The 19775-nt window shown below is 42.1% G+C and overlaps 2 protein-coding genes and 1 pseudogene across 10 annotated transcripts in view; 2 read left to right on the top strand and 1 right to left on the bottom strand.

The window, feature by feature from the left end:
• PHACTR4 (phosphatase and actin regulator 4) overlaps nt 1-19775 on the bottom strand; it is a 100278-nt gene that overhangs the window by 77008 nt on the left and 3495 nt on the right. For 3 of the 9 annotated variants that reach the window (XM_061148361.1, XM_061148366.1, XM_061148369.1), the window contains exon 1: nt 85-199. The exons of 4 other annotated variants lie outside the window; for them this stretch is intronic. In XM_061148361.1, the coding sequence (XP_061004344.1) occupies nt 85-118 (34 nt within the window). In that variant the 5' untranslated portion in view covers nt 119-199. Of the gene's footprint in view, nt 1-84; nt 200-5526; nt 5595-19775 lie in introns of those variants that run through there. 2 more of the 9 variants (XM_061148365.1, XM_061148368.1) reach the window with 1 other exon arrangement.
• LOC133060703 (large ribosomal subunit protein uL23-like) lies at nt 6320-7827 on the top strand (annotated as a pseudogene).
• LOC133060373 (small ribosomal subunit protein uS10-like) lies at nt 9287-9800 on the top strand. The gene has a single exon (XM_061147857.1). The coding sequence runs from the start codon at nt 9386-9388 to the stop codon at nt 9743-9745; it is 360 nt and encodes a 119-aa protein (XP_061003840.1). The 5' UTR covers nt 9287-9385; the 3' UTR covers nt 9746-9800.

Below are 19775 nucleotides of genomic sequence, written 5' to 3'. Positions count from 1 at the left end.
ACCAGAACATAAGGTTCCTGATCACTCTCCGAAGACAGAGGATATAACACCCTGGCAAAAACCTCAGAATACGGTATGACTTACCACTAGGATGGCTCCTAAAAGCTGGAAAAGTCATGGCCCATGATAAATAGCAATGCCAAAACTGCACAGGCAGACAGGGGAGGAAGGCATCAAAAGGCTCACGGAGTGAAGCTGGCTTGCTGAAATGGTCAGAAAATCCATCCATTATGTTACTTGAAGTTTTCAAAGCTGTTCTCCATAAGAGTTTGTTAAAAAAAAACTAATGCCACAGATAGCAATGGTGATGACAGTATCCTAAAACAAAGGAGACCAGGCCATGGTACTTAATGTTTGAAGCCAGATGGACATGATTACTATAAAGATCAGCGGAGTCAGGGTGGCAGTCAAAGGGATCTGACTCACAGATTTATGGAGATAGTTAGTAAAGCCTGATGTCACTAGAAGCAAACTAGACTAGCAGCTAAAAAGAGCACTTCTCTATCTGTCACATCAAAAGAAATCAGGGATGGAAGATCATGATGCTGAGGGCAGTCACCTCAATTAAAAAAAAAAATCGGAATCCATGCCCAATTGCTGAACCTGAGCCAGTTTCCGATTCTGACCCCTATGACTGAAGGAGGCCATGTACTCAAAAGAAGAGACCTTGTAACACCAAAGCAAGTATAACAATTCCCTGGGGAGTGTTAGTCACTCAGTCGTATCTGACTCTTTGCAACCCCACAGACTGTAGCCCGCCAGGCTCCTCTGCCCATAGGGTTCTCCAGGCAAGAATAACTGGAGTGGGTTACCATTCCCTTCTCCAATGGCCTAAGAGACTCATATGCTATAGGTCTCATGGACTCCACTCAGAAGGTTCCTGCACTTGAAGTTTAATGCTCTGAGTCACTGTATTGGCTTCCCTGATGGCTCAGTTGGAAAAGAATCCGCCTGCAATGTGGGAGATGCTGGTTCGATTCCTGGGTTGGGAAGAACCACTGGAGAAGGGACAGGCTACCCACTCCAGTATTCTTGGGCTACCCTTGTGGCTCAGCTGGTAAAGAATCCACCCGCAATGCAGGAGACCTCGGCTCGATTTCTGGGTTGGGAAGATCCCCTGGAGAAGGAAAAGGCTACCCACTCCAGTACTGTAGCCTGGAGAATTCCATAGACTGTATAATCCATGGGGTTGCAAAGAGTCAGACATGACTGAGAGACTTTGGATCTTCCCTGTCGCTCAGATGGTGAAGAATCCGCCTGCAATGCAGGAGACCCGGGTTTGATCCCTGGGTTGGGAAGATCCTTTTGAGAAGGGAATGGGAATCCACTCCAGTATTCTTGCCTGAAGAATCTCATGAACAGAGCAGCCTGCTGGGCTACAGTCCATGGGGTCGCAAAGAGTCAGACACAACTGAGCGACTAACACACTTTGTCACTGTGTTAAAATCCTTAGTAATTTTATCTATGAATTTTGGTTCCATAGTGAAATCTGATAGGGAAAATGAAGTATGTGCTTGGAGCCTCAGTTCAGACACAGTCCTCCTCTTCCTGTCTTTCCAGGAGGGGTCTCTTGGCCCCTCCCTCTGGCCCCACCTGGCCATCCTTTCCCTGCTCAGGTTAGGAGCGCTATGGCACTTCTGATGGGCAGTTTCTCTTGACCATTCTCAATCTAGGAGGACCGAGCACACAAATAATGTTGTCAGCTCTGTCTATGGTGATCTACTCAGGCAACTGTAAACTGCATAAACAGGAATGCTAACTTTCTAAGGGAAGGTTGACATCAACATCTGGAGTCTGGAAGTGTCATCATGGACTTACAAGGACCAGGAAATAAATGATCCAGCTCACAACGGGCCCGCTGGGTGTGTGGACCTCTTGGTGGGCATTTCCCTGGACCCCGAATGTATACTGAAATAGATACAGTTGGAAATTAGTTAGTCCTTGGCCTAGGGGGTGAGAGTTATTACACTGGAAAAGGCCAAGTGGAAGAAAGCCTCTAAAAGTGGGTGCCCTGTCCCACTTTCCAAGATAATACATAAAAAAGAAGACAATGTTGTATTCTGGGGGCAAGGGAGGGGAGGTGACAGAAATTAGTGCTCCACTCCTACAGGATGCAGGATCTACCATGTGGGTCCTGCAGGGACCAGACACATCCTGCAGGAAGGCAGGAGGTTATCACAGAATCTAACAGTGGCCACAACTGCAGCTGCCACGCCAGATGCGCATCACTGCTAAAGCCGGTTAACACAGCCAGCGGAGCACAGTGAGCGAACATGGAAGGACCGACTCTTCCTCTCTTACTCCTCCCAGAAAAGGAGGATCAAAAAACAATTCACATGGAATGCATTACACCATACTTTTACAGGACTATGTCAATTTTGCCACCATTTCATATAGTTCAGTCCTATGATAATATGGACTTCCTGAAAAATATCACACTGACCTACTATATTAATAGTGGTGGTAGTTTAGTTGCTAAGTTGTGCCCGACTCTTGCAACCCCATGGACTGTAGCCCATCAGGCTCCTCTGTCCATGGGATTTCCCAGGCAAAAATACTGGAGTGGGTTGCTGTTTCCTTCTCCACGGGATCTTCCTAACCGAGTGGTCAAACCCATGTCTCCTGCATTGGCAGGTGGATTCTTTACCTGCTGGGTCAATCAGCCCGGAATGAGCTCTCAGTGCATGAGAAGCTCTGTCCAGGCTGGGTGAGGTGGGGGCAGGGAAAGCTGCAGGCCCAGCCCTGCCTTCAGAATCCAGTTGTTCTGCAGGAGAGTTTATTAATCAGCAGATATAGAACACCTGATGATGTGATACCAAGTTGACCATTCATCCAGAATCATCCACCATGACCTAGATTCTACATACCAAGTCATAAGGTTGGTTGGGTCCAGCAATAATCCAGCCTTTACGTGAAGGTGATACATCTAGTATCAAGCACAAGTAGGACCAGGAGTCATGAGCATGAGCAGACAGCTCAGACCCTCATACCATCTACCACTGCTGCAAAGTGCCTCTGCCTTGGCATACACCTTTGGCCACTGGGGGGTCCTCATAGGCAGCTGACAAAGGAAAAGGTCTCACCTTCTTCACAGACGGCTGTAGCAGAATCTGAGTCAAAACTGGACAGCGGCTGCACTAGAGTCTCATCAGGAGGTGGCACTGAAGGACAATGCCCAATGGGCAGAGCTGTAGACAGCAGCTTTGCCAACACAGGTCCGTCTAGTCAAGGCTATGGTTTTTCCAGTGGTCATGTATGGATGTGAGAGTTGGACTATAAAGAAAGCTGAGTGCTGAAGAATTGATGCTTTTGAACTGTGGTGTTGGAGAAGACTCTTGAGAGTCCCTTGGACATCAAGGAGATCCAACCAGTCCATCCTAAAGGAAATCAATCCTGGGTGTTCATTGGAAGGACTGATGTTGAAGCTAAAGCTCCAATGCTTTGGCCACCTAATGTGAAGAGCTGACACATTTGAAAAGACCCTGATGCTGGGAAAGACTGAGGGCAAGAGGAGAAGGGGACGACAAAGGATGAGATGGTTGGATGGCATCACCGACTCGATGGACATGAGTTAGCGTAGGCTCCGGGAATTGGTGATGGACAGGGAGGCCAGAAGTGCTGCGGTCCATGGGGTCGCAAAGAGTTGGACACTACTGAGCAACTGAACTGATACTGACTGATACTGATTAGACGGCAGCTATAGACAGACTGTCTACTCTATGTAGGCAAAGAATTGGTTGGAGTTAGAATATATGTGGATTCACAGGTAAATGTCCTGACATGCTGGGCACAGAGCATAAAAGGAGAACAATTAGAAAATGAGGGGAAAGAGGTCTTAGGGTAAAGGCGTGTGGGAGGATACAAGAACAGACACATCTGAAGATCTTTCTATCACATGTTAACAGTCATCAGAGAATATCTACTCTGAAAGAGGCACAGAAACAACCAATGACTCAATCCGTTTACATCAGCCATCTTTTTTCATGGCCTCCCCCGTGCTGGAAAACTGAGCACCTCCAAGAAGGCAGTCATGCGGCAGATACACTCTACGCACAGACAACAGGATGAACTCCTACTTACCGAGGATGCCCTAGCTACTGATGACAGCAAAAGCCCCAGTGGTCAGTAACAGAGACAAACATGAATCTTCCAATAAGACGTCTTTTAAGGAAACAAACCAGCTTCTGGAGGGCAAGCTGACTGTATTTGGCCCCTTCTACTCTGGAAGAAACGGGGCTATTTTCTGGGTGTACATTTGCCTTTCCTCCAGTGAACAGTACCAGAAATGTTTAATGTACCAGTAAGCATCATCCCCAGGCTTCCTAGGTGGCTCAGTGGTAAAGAAGCCACCTGCCAAGACAGGAGACGTGGGTTTGATCCCTGGCTGGGGAAGATCCCGGGGAGTAGGAAACAGCAACCCGCTCCAGTATTCCTGCCTGGGAAATCCTAAGGACAGAGGAGCCTGGCAGGCTAGAGTCCATGGGATCGTAAAGAGTTGGACACAAATGAATGAATGCGCAAAGAAGCATCAGCTCACATAATACCAGTTCATGACGAGGGGCCCACTCTGCAGTAGAGTAAGTGCAAGAAGGGATGGGATCTACTGGTTTATCACATACAATATCTAGAAGCTGCTAACCTAAAAGAGTATTGGAATGGCCTGATGAAGGCACAGCTGAAGCACCAACTCAATGAAATATTTTATGACGGAAGAATATAATCTTCCAGGATATAATATATACACCAAATCAAAGACCTTCATATGTTACTATGTCTTCAAAACAGGAAAAATAGATGGATATGGGAAATGGAGGGGGGTGGGGTGGGGTGAGGAGGGAGGTGGTTGAAATACCCTGTTTATTATCAATCCCCAAGACCCACCTGGGATCCCTGCAACTCTGAGTTCTGAAGAATTAAAGATCAAGGTCATCAAAAAAAGGACTATTTCCACAGGAGACAAAAAGAGTCCTAAGAGGCTATAAACTATGGCTCTTGTCTGGGCATTGTGGAGTCTTTGCATCCAGGACTCACTAGGCAAAAAGAGGAACAACCATCTTGGCAGGGGTAACTAAACCTCCTTACCAGAAAGAAGGTTGCTATTCCATGCCACAAAGGAGACAGTGAAAATGTATGTAGAATCCAGATGACCCACTTGGGTGCTTACTGGTATTCCTTTCCCAATTCTGATAGTATGATAAACAGACAAGCTGGAAAACTCATCTGAGAAAAGCATGTATGTAACCAGTGGTTCAGATTCCTCAGGAATGAGGGTTTGGGTCCTACCACCAAGCAAAGTCATTGAGACTAGCAGAGATGACAGCAGAGGGCAAGGGGAATCCGAAATGAAGAGTGGAAGGAAGTAAAAAGTATAAGTTGTAACCCTGAGACAGTAGCAGCAGCAGGAGATAAAGTATTAACCTTTCTATTCTAGTATTCCCCAGGAAGAGAGGCCCTCCAGCTACACTCCCAACATATACAAAGTAGATGAGATGGATGAAAATGAAAACACAAAATACCGAAACTTACGGGATACAGCTAAAGCCGTGCTTGTGTCTGTGTGCTCAGGTGCTCAGTGCTTAGAGGGAAATTTATAGCTGTAGGAAGAAAAACAGAATAAACCAAAAGGAAGGCAATTACAGTGGAAATCAGTGAAATAGAAAACACAAAAACTAACTCAAAATAGGACTTCCTTGGTGGTCCAGTGGCTAAGACTCCAATCTCCCAATGCAGGGAACTTGGGTTCGATTCCTGACCAGGGAACTAGATCCCACATGCCACAACTAAAGATCGCACATACTGCAACAGAGATCAAAGGTCACACATGACACAACTAAGACTGGGCACAGCCAATAAGTAAACAAAATAAAACAGTAAAAATTGAGCTGTGCCTATGTATAGTAGGTACTTAATAACTGTTGAGCTAAGCAAGGGACTATTCAGAGCCAATTACATGGTAAGTATCACGCCAGATAGTACACAAAGAAGAGTAAGTTTATGGTCCTTAACCTTAAAAGCAATACCAGTAGAGAAAAACAGATGGTCAGATTAAAGAGAAGGTATTAATACAATATATGTGTAATAATGGAAATACAGGTAGCGAAGAAGAGAGTCTTCCCTTACTAATCAGATGAGAAATAGGGATGTACTTCTACATAATGCTAAAGCTGACCTCACTCCTTGATTTTAGTTCCAAAACAAAACTCAAGGCAGATTTTAGCTGGCAAGAGGTCAAACTGGATCAAAATGAGCAGTATCTAAAAATATTATCAAGATGATGAAACCACTACACATTAGCAGAGAAGGGACAATTTAAAACATTATTTCCATTTATTTCTTGGACTATACTGAAAAGCAAACCATTAGAGGAATAAACAAGATTAAGAAACAGTGGCCTTTTCATGAAGATGGCGCCGAAGCCAAAGCAAAGGCTTTGAAGGCCAAAAGAGCAATGTCAAAAGGCATCCACAGCCACACACACACACACAAAAGATCCAGACCAAAACACTGCGGCTCAGGAGGCTGCCCAAACATCCTCGGAAGAGTGCCCCTAGGAGAAACAAACTTGACCACTATGCCATCATCAAAGTCCCCCTCACCACCCAGTCAGCCATGAAGAAAACAGAAGACAACACCACACTGGTGTTCACTGTGGATGTCGGGGCCAACAAGCACCAAACTAAACAGGCTGGAAAGAAGCTCTATGACGTTGACGTGGCTAAGGTCAATACCCTGATCAGGCCTGATGGAGAGAAGAAGGCCTATGTTCAACTGGCTCCTGACTATGATGCTTTGGATGCTGCCAACGAAACTAGGCTCATCTAAACTGAGTCCAGCTGGCTAATTCCAAATATAAAAGTTTTTGCTAAAAAAAAAAAAAAAAAAAGAAACAGTGTATCAGCTGCTCTTCTAGAGTGATCTATAATTGTTCAGACAGTTGCTACTGCTTAACACAAGGAGTTAACACTGTAATCTACATGTACCTTTATTATCTGTCACCACAGAATCTAACCTTTTGATTGGAAAACTTTTGGTTTCTTAAAATAACTTTATTTGCTATTTCTCAACTATTTTTGTTAATACTACATAGAAATTTGGTAGCTACAAATAGTCAGTCCATAAGAATTTCATTTCTTTTTGCTTTTTTGGGGAAGTGGAACACTATAAAGAGATATATAGATAAATTTAAAATGTAAATGGGATTTTGCAGAAATAAAAAATATTGAAAGTTTTAAAATAGAGATTAACAATCACACTCTCAGCAAAACAGTTTCACAAATGTCTTTTAAAAGGTCTGTTCAGGGACTTCCCTGGTAGCCCAGTGGTTGAGAATCTGCCTTACAACACAGGGGGCTGAGGTTCGATCCCTGGTCGGGGAACTGCCACATGTCCCATGGTGTGGCCAAGAAAAAAAAAGATCCTACAAGCCTTGGAGCAACTAAGCTTGCACGCCACTAGAGAGTCCATGAGCCACAACTAAAGATTCCCCTTGCTGCAACTAAGACCCAATGCAGCCAAATAAAATAAATATTAAAAAAAAAATCAGAAGGTCTGTTTAGTAAAAGTTACACTTGCAAAAAGATTAATTAATTTTAAACACATATAATGAACATCTAACATTCAGTTCAGTTCAGTTCAGTTCAGTCACTCAGTCATGTCCAACTCTTTGCGACCCCATGAATCACAGCACACCAAGCTTCCCTGTCCATCACTAGCTCCCAGAGTTTACTCAAACTCATGCCCATCGAGTCGGTGATGCCATCCAGCCATCTCATCCTCTGTCGTCCCCTTCTCCTCCTGCCCCCAATCCCTCCCAGCATCAGGGTCTTTTCGAATGAGTCAACTCTTCACATGAGGTGGCCAAAGTACTGGAGTTTCAGCTTCAGCATCAGTCCTTCCAATGAACACCCAGCACTGATCTCCTTCAGGATGGACTGGTTGGATCTCCTTGCAGTCCAAGGGACTCTCAAGAGTCTTCTCCAACACCACAGTTCAAAAGCATCAATTTTTCGGCACTCAGCTTTCTTCACAGTCCAACTCTCACATCCACATGTGACCACTGGAAAAACCATAGCCTTGACCAGACGGACCTTTGTTGGCAAAGTAATGTCTCTGCTTTTTAATATGCTATCTAGGTTGGTCATAACTTTCCTTCCAAGGAGTAAACGTCTTTTAATTTCATGGCTGCAGTCACCATCTGCAGTGATTCTGGAGCCCAAAAAATAAAGTCTGACAGTTTCCACTGTCTCCCCATCTATTTCCCATGAGATGATGGGACCAGATGCCATGATCTTAGTTTTCTGAATGTTAAGCTTTAAGCCAACTTTTTCACTCTCCACTTTCACTTTCATCAAGAGGCTTTTTAGTTCCTCTTCACTTTCTGCCATAAGCGTGGTGTCATCTGCATATCTGAGGTTATTGATATTTCTCCTGGCAATCTTGATTCCAGCTTGTGTTTCTTCCAGCCCAGCGTTTCTCATGATGTACTCTGCATGTAAGTTAAATAAGCAGTTAAATATACTGACAATATACAGCCTTAACATACTCCTTTCCCTATTTGGAACCAGTCTGTTGGTCCATGTCCAGTTCTAACTGTTGCTTCCTGACCTGCATACAGGTTTCTCAAGAGGCAGGTCAGGTGGTCTGGTATTCCCATCTCTTTCAGAATTTTCCACAGTTTATTGTGATCCACACAGTTGAAGGCTTTGGCGTAGTCAATAAAGCAGAAATAGATGTTTTTCTGGAACTCTCTTGCTTTTTCGATGATCCAGTGGATATTGACAATTTGATCTCTGGTTCCTCTGCCTTTTGTAAAACCAGCTTGAACATCTGGAAGTTCACGGTTCACATATTGCTGAAGCCTGGCTTGGAGAATTTTGAGCATTACTTTACTAGTGTGTGAGATGAGTGCAATTGTGTGGTAGTTTGAGCATTCTTTGGGATTGCCTTTCTTAGAGACTGGAATGAAAACTGACCTTTTCCAGTCCTGTGGCCACTGCTGAGTTTTCCAAATTTGCTGGCACTTTCACAGCATCATCTTTCAGGATTTGAAATAGCTCAACTGGAATTCCAGAATCACATCCACTTGCTTTGTTCGTAGTAATGCTTTCTAACGCCCACTTGACTTCACATTCCAGGATGTCTGGTTCTAGGTCAGTGATCACACCATTGTGATTATCTGGGTCATGAAGATCTTTTTTGTACATCTAACATCAGTTAAGGGTAAAGACAAAAATGAAACTAATTTTCCATTTCAAGAAAAACTGTGCTCTTTGAGGAAGACGCGGTCGCCACTGCAGCGGCGCTCAGTGCCGCCCGCTCTTGTTCCTGACTCACCGCTGTTCGCTCTCGCCGAGGGACAAGTCGGTCAGGAAGCCGCGCCACAGTCATGGCCTTTAAAGACACCGGCAAGACTCCCGTGGAGCCAGAGGTGGCCATTCACCGGATTAGGATCACCCTCACCAGCCGCAACTTGAAGTCTCTGGAGAAGGTGTGTGCTGACTTGATCAGAGGCGCGAAGGAAAAGAATCTCAAAGTCAAAGGACCAGTTCGGATGCCTACCAAGACTGTGAGAATAACTACAAGGAAAACTCCTTGTGGTGAAGGTTCTAAGACTTGGGATCGATTCCAAATGAGGATCCATAAGCGACTCATTGACCTGCACAGCCCTTCTGAAATTGTCAAGCAGATCACCTCCATCAGTATTGAGCCAGGAGTCGAGGTGGAAGTCACCATTGCTGATGCCTAAATCAATCTTTTTAATAAATCGATAATCAGTTGTTAAAAAAAAAAAAAAAGAAAAACTGTGACCTTCTTCTCCTGGTTAAGCAGTCCTCTGTCACACTAAGCAGCATGAATCAGCTTTGAAATAGAGGTGCGGCCTACTGATAAGCAATAGTACTCTCAGGAAATGTATCAGTGAGTTACAAAGGGCAGGCCTCAGCAAAGGCAATTCAACATCATTGACCATGACAAAATGTACACCTAGAAAAACGTAGCATGGTTTCTTCCTGGCATTATACATATATATATATCACATTATAAGAAAATCCCCAAGAACAAAACATTTTCTTTAAAACTACAGTATTCAAATAAATAAATAAAACTACAGTATTCAGTGACATGTCAAATCTTTCCAAAGAACAATTTTGGCAGTAAACATTAACTCTGATGAAAATACTATTTATACAATCTCCAAAAATAATTTAACCCAAAACTAAACATGTAAGGAAATTAAATTTCATATCTGTTGTCAAGTTAACCTTTTAAAATAGGTATGTAATTGACACACATGAACAGATAAATGGGAATGATGAGAAGGAATTTACTGAAGAACTACGAACAGTTAATACAAATGAAAATATGTTCAACCTGATTGCTAATAATGAAAATGCCAATGTAAAGTGAGTTTTATTTTGATTTTTCTTGCCTATCAGAATGGCTAAAAATTTGAGACTTCCCTGCTGGTACAGTGGGTAAGAATCCATCTACCAGTGCAGGGAACATGGGTTCAACCCCTAGTCAGGAAGATTCTATGTGCCGAGGAGCGACTAAGCCCACATGCCACAATTACTGAAGCCTGCACACTCCACGGCCCGAGGGCCACAATCAATGAGCCCCTGTGCTGCAACTACCGAAGCCCAAGCGCCTAGAGCCTGTGTACCGCAACCAGAGAAAGCCCGCACGGAGCAACGAAGACCCAGCGCAGCCAAAAATAAATAAATGAATAAAAAACAGAATAAAATATTTAGTTTGGGGGGAAGAGAAAGGAGAAGAGGAAAGGCACTGATAAAAGGGTCTGAGTAAGTTCTGGAGACCTAAAGTACAGCATGATGACTATAGTTAATAATAAAGTATTGCATACCTGAAATTTGCTCAGAGTGTGAAGCATTCCATATTTTTAAATATCATATATTAATGGATATATAGAGAATTCAGAAAAATGGTACCGATGATACTACGTGCAGGGCAGCAGAGGAGACAGAGACATAAAGAACAAACTTTTGGACTCAGTGGGAGAAGGAGAAGGCAGAATGATTTAAGAGAACAGCACTGAAACATATACACTGCCATATATAAAACAGACAGCTAGTGAGAGTTTTATATATGATGCAGGGAACCCAAAGTCGGTGCTCCGTGACAACCTGCAGGGATGCGGCAGGGAGGGAGGTGAGACGAGGTTTCAGGAGGGAGGGGACACATGTATGCCTATGGCTGATTCATGTTGCTATATGGCAAAAACCACCACCATATTGTAATTATCCTCCAATTAAAAGAAAGAAAGAAAGAAAATTAAGGAGTTCCCTGCTGGCCCAGTGGTTAGAATCCCAGGCTTTCACTGCTGTGGCCTGGTTTCAATCCCTGGTGGGAAAACCACCGCAAACTGTGCAGCACGGCCAAAAAAAAGAAATTAAAAAATAATTTAAACAACGAAGCTCTATATAAATGTTCATATCTGCTGATCCAGTGATTTCATTCTTTCTCTACATTTCTTTTCATTGCGGTATAGCTGGATTACAATGCTGTATTACTGCTATACGGCAAAGTGACTCAGCTATACACACACACACACACACATTATTTTTCATATTCTTTTCCACTATGGTTTATCATAGGATATTGAAAGTAGCAGTAATTTCATTTTAAAAGAAGAAAGTAACACATGCAAAACCTGTGTGGCAGCATTAAGCCTAATGGTTAAATAATTTGAAACCAACAACAAAGGAATCCTTAGCTCAGTTGTTAACTTTTCTGGGTGGGCCATGACACGTGGCTTGCAGGACCTTCCCCACCAGGGATAGAACCTGGGCTGATGGCAGTGAAAGTGCCAAGTCCTAACCACAAGACCACCAGGGAATCCCCCTTAGTTCAGTTTATTTTCATAAACAGGCACTGTTTAGTGGGGAGAATAAAGAGGTAAATAAGCTACAGAGGGAAAAGTGCCCTGCAGAGACATGGACAAAGTGCTTTGGGATCACTCAAGGTAAGGATGAATCATTAACCTTTTCTGCCAATTTCTGACACTGTACTTCCAACCTAAATACAAAGAAGAGAGTAAGCAGCTGGGTAGACAGAATCAAGTATTTTGGTTATCTGCTAGATGAGACTTGCAGGGTCATGGTGGGCTAAGACAGTTCTTTATAAGAGATGATGTTGAGTTCCATCAGAATCAGCCATCCACAAAGGAAACAAACAAACTAAGCAATGTAATTAAGTTCTGTCAGATAATCATAAAATTGCTATTTACCCTTAAAACAGTCAAGAGCTATTTTAAAAATACTCCTGGAAATGTGGCTAACAAGTTCACATTTGAGAGAATAAATACAAAGAATATTTAACAATGGAGGCTGTTTTATTAAGTCACAGATTTGACTCAAGATAAAATTTGATTTTAAATGTACACTTGAAAAAAATCCATTAGCATCACATACTACAAATAAATTTCTAAATTCAATGCACTGACAATATGTACCCTGAGAGGTTTGTCTTATCACTCAGTACCCTCGAACTGAAGGATGCACTTTAAACCAGAGTTTACTCCCTTGTACTGATCACAGTATTAATCCTTTTCCTTGCCAGGTATAATCATATCTTTTCTCATATCTACTAAACACTCTACAGTTTTACAAAGACCTCTCACATACATTATCCTGATATTTTTGAAGAAATGGTTACTAGCTCCATTTTATAAATGAGGAAACTAAAGGTCAGCTGACTTGGATATTCACCTCTAGGAAGTGATGGAGCTGAAATTAGGATCCAGGTTTTCAGATTCCAAAGGTAGTAAATACACTACTTTGAATAAATGTCAGAACTTTCAGACTGTAAAAACAAACATCTGGTACTTTAAATATAATAGAGACGTTAAACTGAAAACTAAGCTTGAATCTGAAAGCTGTGTGGTTTCAACCACCTCTTCCCTTAAAAAATCAATCACTTATTTTTATTAGTTGGAGGCTAATTACTTTACAATATTGTAGTGGTTTTTGTCATACATTGACATGAATCAGCCATGGATTTACATGTATTCCCCATCCCGATCCCCCCTCCCACCTCCCTCTCCACCTGATTCCTCTGGGTCTTCCCAGTGCACCAGGCCCGAGCACTTGTCTCATTCATCAAGCCTGGGCTGGTGATCTGTTTCACCCTAGATAATATACATGTTTCGATGCTGTTCTCTCTAAACATCCCACCCTCGCCTTCTCCCACTAATAAAAACAAATGAAAAAAAAAAAAAGAAAGTAATTGGGAAACTTCATACAAATTAAAAAAAAAAAACCAAAATACTTATTAATTCCCATAGTTCATCCAAATGGAATTTCACTAGGAAATGATAAACAAGAAGGAAAAATGTAATTTTACCAGGTTTTTATCCAAATAAAAAGTTTCTTTTCAATAAGAAAAAAAAAATCAATCACTAGACACACTTCCTCTCTTAAAATTCCTCGGAATACCACAGAAGTCCTAGAATTTGAGAAATGAACTAATCCAGACCCTTAAAGAGATGAGAAAATTGAAGCACAAGATACGTGACTTGCTCTGAGTCTCCCATTACAACATGGTGTGTCTTCTCAGGCCCACATCAACAGAATTCAAAAACGTCTGAGAACTGGTGGAGACAGAATGGATAGCTGACTGGGTTATCTGTCCAACCTCAGTAGAGCCCTGAGGTTCGCCAGCCCTTTTGCTCATCTGCTCATCTCTGGTGGCCCTCTTACTTTTTCCATGACTGCTACTCCAAACTTTTAACACTCTTTGGAGTGGCTTGCTTCAGGGCCGGAGGTACTGAGGACAGCAATGCATGCATGGGACCTCTTGAAGGAGGTCGCCATTATCTTCATTCCCTCCACCATTGTTTGGCCTCAGGTCAAGCAACAGAGAAATAACACAGCTCCGCCCATCAACAGAAAATTGGACTAAAGATTCACTGAAGCATGGCCAAGCCCATCAGAACAAGACCCAGTTTCCCTCTCAGTCAGTCTTTCCCATCAGGAAGGTTCCATAAGCCTCTTATCCTTATCCATCAGAGGGAAGACAGAATGAAAACCACAATCACAGAAAACTAACCAAATTGATCACATGGACCACAGCCTTGTCTAGCTCAATGAAACTAGGAGCCATGCTGTGTAGGGCCACCCAAGACAGACAGGTCATAGCAGAGAGTTCTGACAAAACGTGGTCCACTTGAGAAGGGAATGGCAAATCACTTCAGTATTCTTGCCTTGAGAACCCCATGAACAGTATGAAAAGGCAAAAAGGTATGACACTGAAATATGAACTCCCCAGGTTGGTAGGTGCCCAGTATGATCCTGGAGAAGAGTGGAGAAATAACTCCAGAAAGAATGAAGAGACAGAGCCAAAGCAAAAACAACACCCAGTTGTGGATGTGATGGGTGATGGAAGTTAAGTCTGATGTTGTAAAAAGCAATATTGCATAGGTACCTGGAATTTTAGGTCCATGAATCAAGGCAAATTGGAAATGGTCAAACAGTAGATGGCAAGAGTGAACATCGACATTCCAGGAATCAGTGAACTAAAATGGACTGGAGTGGGTGAATTTAATTCAGATATCATTATATCTACTACTGTGGGCAGCAATCCCTTAGAAGAAATGGAGTAGCCATCATAGTCAACGAAGAGTCCAAAATGCAGTACTTGGATGCAGTCTCAAAAACAACAGAATGATCTCTGTTCATTTCCAAGGCAAACCATTCAATATCACAGTGGTCCAAGTCTATGCCCCGACCAGTAATGCTGAAGAAGCTGAAGCTAAATGGTTCTATGAAGACCCACAAGACCTTCTAGAACTAACATCCAAAAAAGATGTCCTCTTCATTATAGGGGACTGGAATGCAAAAGTAGGAAGTCAAGAGCTACCTGGAGTGACAGGTAAATTTGGCCCTGGAGTACAAGATGAAGCAGGTCAAAGGCTAACAGAGTTTTGCCAAGAGAACGCACTGGTCATAGCAAACACTTTCTTTCAACAACATAAGAGAAGACTCTACACATGGACATCACCAGATGGTCAATACCAAATCAGATTGCTTATATTGTTTGCAGCCAAAGATGGAGAAGCTCTATACAGTTAGGAAAAAAAAAGACCAGGAACTGATTGTGGCTCAGATCATGCACTCCTTATTGCCAAATTCAGACTTAAATTGAAGAAAGTAGGGAAAATCACTAGACCATTCAGGTATGACCTAAATCAAATCCCTTACAATTATACAGTGGAAGTGACAAATAGATTCAAGGGATTAGCTCTGATAGACAGAGTGCCCGAAGAACTATGGATAGAGGTTCATTACACCGTACAGGAGGCAGTGATCAAGACCATTCCCAAGAAAAAGAAACGCAAAACGGCAAAAGGGTTGTCTGACAAGACCTTACAAATAGCTGAGAAAAGAAGAGAAGCCAAAGGCAAAGGAGAAAAGGAAAGATACACCTATTTGAATGCAGAGTTCAAAAGAATATCAAGGAGAGATAAGAAAGCCCTTCTCGTGATCAATGCAAAGAAATAGAGGAAAACAACAGAATGGGAAAGACTAGAGATCTCTTCAAGAAAATCAGAGACACCAAGGGAACAATTCATGCAAAGATGAGCACAATAAAGGACAGAAATGGTGTGGACCTAACAGAAGCAGAAGATTTTAAGAAGATGTGGCAAGTATACATAGAAGAACTATCCAAAAACAACTTCATGACCCAGATAACCACGATGGTGTGATCGCTCACCTAGAGCCAGACATCCTGGAATGCGAAGTCAAGTGGGCCTTAGGAAGCATCACTACAAACAAAGCTAGTGGATGTGATGGAATTCCAGTTGAGCTATTTCAAATCCTAAAAGATGATGCTATTAAAGTGCTGCACTCAATATGCCAGCAAATCTGGAAAACTCAGCAGTGGCCACAGGACTGGAAAAGGTCAGTTTTCATTCCAATCCCAAAGAAAGGCAATGCCAAAGAATGCTCAAACTACCACACAATTGCACTCATCTCACATGCTAGCAATGCTCAAAATTCTCCAAGTCAGGCTTCAAGTGTGAACCGTGAACTTCCAGCAGTATGTGAACTATGAACTTCCAGATTTTCAAGCTGGATTTAGAAAAGGCAGATGAACCAGAGATCAAACTTCTAATATCCGCTGGATCATAGAAATAGCAAGAGAGTTCCAGAAAAACATCTACTTTTGCTTTATTGACTATACCAAAGCCTTAGACTGTGTGGATCACAATAAACTGTGGAAAATTCTTAAAGAGATGGGAATACCAGACCACCTGACCTGCGTCCTGAGAAATCTGTATGCAGGTCAAGACCCAACAGTTAGAACTGGACATGGAACAACAGACTGGTTCCAAATCAGGAAAGGAGTACGTCAAGGCTGTTTATTGTCACCCTGCTTATTTAACTTATATGCAGAGTATATCATGCGAAATGCCAGGCTGGATGAAGCACAAGCTGGAATCAAGATTGCCAGAAGAATTATCAATAACCTCAGATATGTAGATGACACTATCCTTATGGCAGAAAGCGAAGAACTAAAGAGCTTCTTGATGAAAGTGAAAGAGAGTGAAACAGCTGGCTTAAAACTCAACATTCAGAAAACTAAGATCATGACATCCATTCCCATCACTTCATGGCAAACAGATGGGGAAACAATGACAGAAACAGTGACAGACTTTATTTTTTGGGCTCCAAAATCACTGCAGATGGTGAATGCAGCCATGAAATTAAAAGATGCTTGCTCCTTGGAAGAAAAACTATGACCAACCTAGACAACATATTAAAAATAAGAGACATTAGCTTGCCAACAAAGGTCCATCTAGTCAAAGCTATAATTTTTCCAGTAGTCATGTACGGATATGAGAGTTGGACTATAAAGAAAGCTGAGTGCTGAAGAATTTATGCTTTTGAACTGTGGCGTTGGAGAAGACTCTTGAGAGTCCCTTGGACTGCAAGGAGACCAACCAGTCAATCCTAAAGGAAATCAATCCTGAATATTCATTGGAAGGGCTGATGCTGAAGCTGAAACTCCAATACTTTGGCCACCTGATGCAAAGAAAAGACTCTGATGCTGGGAAAGATTGAAGGTGGGAGAAGGGGACGACAGAGGATGAGATAGTTGGATGGCATCACCAACTCTATGGACATGAGTTTGAGTAGGCTCCAGGAGTTGGTGACTGACAGGGAAGCCTGGCGTGCTGTAGTCCATGGGGTCACAAAGAGTCAGACACAACTGAGTGACTGAACTGAACTGGAGTCCTCTAGCCCACTCTATCCTTTGATCATTCTGCAGATAATTCATTCATTCAGAAAGGAAAATATATTTTTTTTAGAAAGGAAAATATTAAAAAAGAAGAAATCATAAAGCATTAACAGACCCTATAGGTAGAAATTATTAAACTTTGAAGTCAATATATATCTGGGTTCCAGATTTCTTCAGTTCTATAAAGGTGTCTTTTGGAAATTTAATCTCTCTGAGCCATACCTCCCTTCAGCTGTCAAATGGGAATATCCAACCAAGCTATGGGCTTCCCAGGTGGCGCTAGTAGGAAAGAACCCGCCTGCCAATGCAGGAGACACAAGAGACATGGGCTCGATCTCTGAGTCAGGAAGATCCCTGCAGGAGAGCATGACAACCTACTCTAGTATTCTTGCCTGGAGAATCCCATGGATAGAGGAGCATGGAGGGCTACAGTCCACAGGGTCACAAAGAGTCAGACGTGACTTAGCAAGCACGCACGCACCCAAGTTATAGAATTTTTGTAAAATTAAATGAAACAGCACACAGAAAAGTGCCTAGATCAGTGGGTACAAAATAGGCTGATGGGAAGACTTCTCTGGCAGTCCAGTGGTTGACTTTTTCTTCCAGTGTAGGGACTCCAGGGTCAATCCCTGGTTGGGAAGATGAAATCCTAGGTGTCTCTCAGCCAAAAAAAAAAAAAAAAAGAACCAAAAACAGAAACAATATTGTAACAAACTAAAAATCAGCTGTTGGTAACTTACTCCATATTCAACTTCCACTTTGATCATTTCCAAATATATCTTCTTCTATCCCTTCTTCATGTTTCCTTTTCAAGGATCACCTCTCTATGAGCTTTGATTTTATCTCCCCCCAAGTTTCTCTATTATCTTCCTTTTCTTTTGTGTAGATCTTCAGTACCTGCTTCTCCGCTGGCTCCTTTTCTTTTCTTTAAACATGTCAAGTCTCTCTCATCCTTTAAAATCAAAACAAAACCAAAAAAAAAAAAAAAAGGCTCTCAATCCTACCTCCTATTTAGCACTTATGCTAAACATGCTCCTAAACCTATCCTGAAAATAGCAAACAATTAGCTGTCAAAACAGATCAGATTATATCAATTTCCTACTAAAAAACTTTTGATGGTTTAGCAATTCCTTAATCATAAAAGCTAATGTCATTTTTTTCTTTTTTTTTTTGGGGGGGGGGGGCGGGGCGGGGCAGACCTTTGCACAGTTTGCAGGATCTTAGTTCCCCAACCAGAGGATGAATTCAGGTCACAGCAGTAAAAGTGCTAAACCCTAACCACAGAGCCAGCAGGGAGCTCCCGCAGCCTGAAGTCTTCAACAAGCACCCAGAATCTTTCTCAGCATGTAGCCATCAATTGCTCCTTTCACCAGACACTGCACTTTTAAACTTCTCAGTCCCACTGGTCCAGAGACCCCTAAGAACTGCACAACTTTCTAGAATGATGCGCATATGCTTGCTCATATGCACTTTTCTGGGATGAAAAATCTATTGCTATTCTCAAATTTTCTAGAGGAGGAGGGGTACCTGAACCAAAAAAAAAAAAAAGTAAAAACCAACTGTAATTACCTTTAGCCATATCAGACACATACCTTATACTTTAGCATCTCCATTCCTATACTCAAACTGCCCCCTCTGGCTGGAATAACTTTAACTGTTTTTATTAATCCCTCCAGAACAAGCTCAAAAAAAAAAAAAAAAAAAAAATTAACTTCCTCTCTAATGCCTTCTTTCACTGTCTACCAGAACAGAATCATTCAGTCCCTTATCGTATCAATATAGCACACCCCTATTTAACACTCACTAGACTATTAGGTGCTGTAATGTTATAAGCTTTAAGGCAGAAGCTATATACCTTCATACCTTTGTACCGCTGGAACATAGCCCAGGTCCAAGCACATGATGGGCAAAACGAAAATATCTGCTGAGTAAAAGATCCATTTTAGCACTCAACTGTTGTCTATTTTTGTTACTCATTCACTCAATCACCAAACATTTATGAAGTTCCAATGCAATACCTGAAGCTGTGTGCTAAGCAGTAAGGATGTAGATTAGGGCATGGCACCTGACATTAAGACAGTTATTAATAACTGTGACAATATAGAATAAGAATGGTCTTATTTATAGGTGCTGTTTAAAAAGGCCTACATGAAGGGTTATGGTAGCCCTGTAAAGATGTGTCTAATAGTCACAGAAGGTTTACCAATGGGACATCAGGTTCTCTCAGAACAGAGAATCCAGCCATTCTGTCTTTTCTTTACAAACAACTTTCCCCCAATGTTCCTTTTCCTTTTCTAATAGTAGTAACAGTAACTTACCACAGGAATGTGGAAAGGTACAATGCAACCAAATTTTTATCCTACTTGATTCTGGAAACAATTCAAACTAGGTAGAATAGGAATCATTACACCTATGGTAAAGATGAGAAAACTAAAGATCAAAGAGCTTACTGCTCAAAACTGCACACTAAATAAGAGAGGATTTATTTAATATTTATTTACAGTCTTACTACTACA

This window comes from Dama dama, chromosome 8 (genome assembly GCF_033118175.1).
Source record: "Dama dama isolate Ldn47 chromosome 8, ASM3311817v1, whole genome shotgun sequence".
In the NCBI taxonomy this organism is placed as follows: Eukaryota; Metazoa; Chordata; class Mammalia; order Artiodactyla; family Cervidae; genus Dama; species Dama dama.
The sequence above is the reverse complement of the archived record's forward strand: the minus strand, read 5'-3'. Positions and strand labels throughout refer to the sequence as shown.